The sequence below is a fragment of the Leptonotus elevatus genome, chromosome 10 (genome assembly GCF_054856555.1).
Source record: "Leptonotus elevatus isolate MCC_2025b chromosome 10, RoL_Lele_1.0, whole genome shotgun sequence".
Taxonomy (NCBI): Eukaryota; Metazoa; Chordata; class Actinopteri; order Syngnathiformes; family Syngnathidae; genus Leptonotus; species Leptonotus elevatus.
In genome coordinates this window covers 14235515-14240562 of record NC_141248.1, presented here as the reverse complement: position 1 = coordinate 14240562, position 5048 = coordinate 14235515, and the positions used below count along the sequence as shown (strand labels likewise).

The following is a 5048-nucleotide window of genomic DNA, read 5'->3' as shown; positions in this document are numbered from 1 at the left end:
GTCCAAAATCCCCAATGGTCATGCCAAGAAATGTGCAAAACAAAATCACATCAAAGATGTGTTGATCTTGGCTACAGAGGATCATGTGTTTGACGTGCTCTGAACACAACATTCTGTCTTCCTTTTATGAAAGACTAATACAAACAGTGGCGGCCATAAAATAGCACTTTGTTGGCACTTTAGGAGCATTAACAATGTACTGTAATGATTGCTATTATATACTCACCATCGCGCCCTCACTGTACACATTTAATATTATATAATAAACCTGATTCTTTCCTGCCTATACTTAGCCCATTTTCACCATGTTGATGAAGACTATCGGAGCATATAGGGTGCACCCAGTCATGCATGTAAACCCAGAATAAGTAGACTCCAACCAGCATTTAAATCATATATCCAACTGAAAGGTACTTGTTGCTATGTGAGTCACTGGCTCACTCAATTGCCATGACGACCGGGGTAGATGACATTCATCGTCTATCAGCATATCTGTTGCACACAGGAACTCTTGTTATTGTCCCTCAGATTCATGAGAGCTCTTCACACTGCCGAGCCTGCTGTGTTTGTGCTGCGTGATATATCGGATCATTTATTGATATGTGGGAGTTGTGCTATGCTATAGCTAATTAAGTTAGCGGGCATGAAAAAAAATGACACTTTAAACATCTAATTTTCTATAGAGAACATTACTATCGATTATTGGGTCATATCACAAAGAACAATAGTACAATAGCTGAACATAAGATACAGCCTACATTTCCACAAACATTTTGTAGTGTGCGACCACATCCAGCAGATGGTATAAATGAAGTCATAAACCTTGTAGTATTTTTATTGGCGTAATACAACTTTGTCTTTGGTTCCTGGCACTTTTCCTGTTCTTTATTTTGATGTTTGGGGCAGTGTGGTGAGGAGGGTAGAGCAGATAGTTTGTTACAGGCCAGGGATCAGCAACCTTTACTGTCAAAAGAGTCATTTTAGGCCAAATAACCCCCCAAAATAAGTGTCTGGAGCCACAAAACATTTGAAGATTGTGATGAAGGAAACATTGCGTTAGTGTTAGTCTAATGTATTGAGGGCCTAAGACAGTGCTCATTTGAGCTACACGATAACAAGAAAAATCAGCAGCATCTAATACTTTGAGACTCATTTTCTTCTACCTTTAATCTTCTGTTTTTAATTATTTATTTATCTATTTTTAAAATTTTCAGACTTTGTTTTTCAAACATTTTTAGACTTTTATGCCTTTCTCTTAAATGTCTTACATTTTTGAAAATGTTATGGACATATGATAATTTTCTGCCTCTTCCTCCTTGTTTTTCTTTTAAAACTTTTTTTTCGTAATTTTCTGCTGTCAATTGTCTGAATTTTTGGGCAGTTTTGTGGACATTTGATGGTAATTTTTGGGATTCCTTCTTGTTTTGGGACATTTTATAGCTACTTTTTAAACATTTTCTTTTCCGCCTTGAAAAAAAATTTGGGGGACTGTTTGGGAAATTTCATGGACATTTTATAGTAATTTTCAGATTTTCCTCTTTCTTTTTAGACATTTTTAAATAATTTAAAAAACGTTTTCATCTACCTTTCATCTCTCTTTTTCTGACAACTTAAAAATGAAAATGTTCTTTTTTGCCTTCTTTGGCAATTTTGTGGACATTTTATGGTAATTTTCGTGATTTCTTTATTTTATTTTTATTTATGTTTGCATTTTACAATTACTTTTTAAAATAATTTCCACCTTGAATTTTTTGTGACATACATTTTATGGTAATTTTTGTGATTTATTTTGTTTTGTTGTTGACATTTTACAATTACTTTTTAAACATTTTCTTTTCCACCTTTAAAAAGATTTTTGGGACTGTTTGGGAAATTTCATGGACATTTTATGGTAATTTTTTGCTTTTCCTCTTCCTTTTTGGATATTTTTAAGTAATCTTAAAAACGTTTTCATCTACCTTTTGTCTCTCTTTCTCTGACAACCTAAAATAAGGACTCTGACATTTATATTTAATTATTTTTGTTGTTATATAAGTTATTAACTCATTTAAAGACAATTTTATCTAAAATTGAAGACAAATATGTATTTTTAATCAAATAATTTCTACTATTTTTTTTAGAAATCCACAGTGAGCCACAGGAGAGGGACTAAAGAGCCACATGTGGCCCCAGAGCCGTCGTTTGCAGACCCTTGTTTTAGGGTTTATCAAAAGTGAAAAGACCACCTGCAATGTAGGACTGTAACAACAAAAGGCAAACTTGGAAAAATGTTCCATCCATGAGGATATCAATCAGTCAAACATAGTCTAAGTATGATCTTCTGGTATTTGCCCAGGGATCTTAACCCTGTGGTCCAAAGTGTTTCTGGGACTGGTGTTGACACAGTCGGAGCGGGTTTCAGATGTGCTGGTGGTTCTCTGGATGAACTGGAGGAAGTTCTCCTGCAGTGAGCCCTCGTGGCTGGAAACGGCCAAATCCACCGGCTGGGTCAGGCAGCAGCGACGAAACTTGACCAGCTCCTCTCTGATCTGCCTGTTGAGCAAACCGTAGAAGAACGGGTTGACGGCGAATGAGGAGAAGGCCAGCCAGTTGACCGCCTCTTCTAGGTCTCCCGGGCTGTGCATGGAACCGGTCAGAGACATTTGCAGGTGGAAGATGAAGTAAGGCAGCCAGCAAATCAAGAACTGACCCACAATGAATGCCAGGGTGAGGGCTGCCTTGCCCCCGCTGAACGCCCTCTCTGGGGAAAGTCTCTGGGGCAGAGAGCGGGTGGTGTTGATCATGGTGGTCTGGCTGCTGATAGAGTCCGACCGATTCTTATCCGGGTTTGCGTTGGCCCACGTTGAGACCGCGGGGACTCGTTGCAAGGCGGCCGAACGAGCGACCTTGTACACGGCGCAGTAAACGGCAAAGATGACCAGTGAAGGAACCAGGAAACAGAGAACACTGTAGAGCACGGCAAAAACTCCTCTTAGACGGCTGTGGCTCGCATGGAGAGAGCAATGAGCTGCGGCGATGGAGCTTTGGCTGCCATACGCCGGCCATCCAAAGAGCGTAAACAAAGCCAAGAGGACCGATTTGACCCAAATAAGGATCATCACACCGACGGCTAAATTGATGGTCATCTTGACTTCGTAGCGCATCGGGTGCACAATGTAGAAGTACCGCTCCACGCTGATGGCCGTGATAGTGAAAATGGACAGACAGATGAGAAACACATTGAGGAAAAGGTACACCTGACACTCGAGAACCGTGAACACCACGGTGCCGAAAAAGGCCGAGCTGGATATGATCCCCAGTGGCATGAGGAGAACGGCGCACAGAAGGTCCACAGCGCAAAGGTGGCAAACTAATGCGAACCTCTTCAGGTGTGGGGCGCGGGCAATGGCTACCATCACGCCAATGTTGGCCAACAACGCGATAAGGTTCAGCGTCACCATGCAGAACAAGCCGAAAAGGTCTTTGAGCTGCGACTGGGAGCTTGTGACCACGCCCACGTCGGAAGGAACCGTCGGATGTCGCTCCCATGGGACGGTTGTCAGATTTGGCTGCGGCTGATATGAGACCGACGAAATCATAGGCTCAAACTTCTCGGCCATTATTCTTACATGACTCCATCTGCTTGGATCGGGGACGTCGTTATGGATGGATGTGCTGAGATCAAGAGAGAGACAATCAGCAGACTTCATTGGCTACACATGAGCTCTAAGAAATTCATCCATCCATTTTCTATCGCTAACTTACAAGGTGCTATATAAAGATAAATAAAAAGGACATAAGTAGCTTCAGTTATGAGTTAAAAAGGAGGTCAGGAATATGAGTTAAGCCGCAAAATCCAGCCGTTTTATCCATCTCAGGGGGCGGCCATTTTGCCACTTGCTGTCGACTTAAGATGACATCAATGTTGCCCAGGTCTCAGGTAACAACCAATCGGTGCACAGCTTCAGAAAACAGGTGAGCCCTGAGCAACATTGATGTCATCTTCGGTCGACAGCAAGTGGCAAAATGGCCGTCCCGAGATTGGATACAAATGGCTGTATTTTGCTGCATAACTCATATTCAACAAATGTAATATCAGAATGTCATGTTTAGACTAGTGAGGTCACATAGAACATATCATTGTCAAGAAATGTTTGAGGTTAACTTCCACTTTAAGATTTAACGCTTTGTATGTCTGAAGCATTCATGAAATTGTGATCGTTCTACTCCAGTCCTGAAGGTGGCAATATGTCACAAAGTGGGGACCAACTTATATTTTGCTGTAATATATCCTTACATCCATTCAACTGCACGGCATTTTACCAAGAATAGTTTCAAATGAGACAAGCCAGAAGAAGGCGGCTCAGGCATCTGATCAGGATGCCTTCTGGACCACAAATAAGCGTAAGAAAATGGATGGATGGATCGTTAATAAAATAAAATCAGTCACATCTAAGACGACCACTTCTTAAAGTGGATACACTGAAGTCAATATAAAACCTATTGTACTCTGTCACAAAAGTAAATAATTTTTAAGTTATTCCACAGGTTTCTTATTTTTTGAAATACACCACGGCAGTATAGTTAGATTCGGATTCTAAATAGTAGTATATGTACATAATTTTAAGGTTAACAACTTTTAAATAGCATTTCAAAAGTACCCACCCATTGTCTTCTGTGTGCTCTGGTAGCTCAGGTCAAATCAAAATTCGGAATTGTTACACATGATTCCAAATGGAAATCAAACTCTACAATTCCTTACGTATTAAACCGGTCAGCATCCTAGGTGACGAACCATGCGTCCATCTTGCACGTCTGAGCCAATGCAACAGGTTGATTTCTCCCAAACAAGCCTCTGGAGGTCCATACCTTCATAGGTGGATATTTCCAATTCAACAGCAGCTGATCTGTGACTCCATTAAGACTATGATGAGAAAAAAACGGATGAATCGTCCATCGACTCTTCTCTGCTCCAGTTGGGCTGCCATTCATGCCTCGTGCTGTGTATGGCACAGACTGTCACACATTGTATTGTGTGTGTGTGTGTCCTGTTTTTTTCTCCTCTACTC

The 5048-nt window shown here is 41.0% G+C and overlaps 1 protein-coding gene across 3 annotated transcripts; it reads right to left on the bottom strand.

Annotated features, from left to right (window-relative positions):
* Positions 1-111: 111 nt before the first annotated feature.
* Positions 112-5048, bottom strand: gpr61l (G protein-coupled receptor 61-like). 3 transcript variants are annotated; one of them, XM_086086769.1, is made up of 2 exons: positions 4645-5048; positions 112-3654 (listed from the first exon to the last, which is right to left on the bottom strand). In XM_086086769.1, the coding sequence occupies exon 2, from the start codon at positions 3597-3599 to the stop codon at positions 2307-2309; it is 1293 nt and encodes a 430-aa protein (XP_085942895.1). In that variant the 5' UTR covers positions 3600-3654; positions 4645-5048; the 3' UTR covers positions 112-2306. The 3 variants fall into 3 exon arrangements, with proteins under 3 accessions (XP_085942895.1, XP_085942896.1, XP_085942897.1); XM_086086770.1 differs by having other exon boundaries at positions 4742-5048; XM_086086771.1 differs by having other exon boundaries at positions 4849-5048.

Excerpts from the sequence above, each read along its gene's own strand:
- gpr61l (XM_086086769.1), bottom strand. The coding sequence starts at position 3,599 with ATGGCCGAGAAGTTTGAGCCTATGATTTCGTCGGTCTCATATCAGCCG.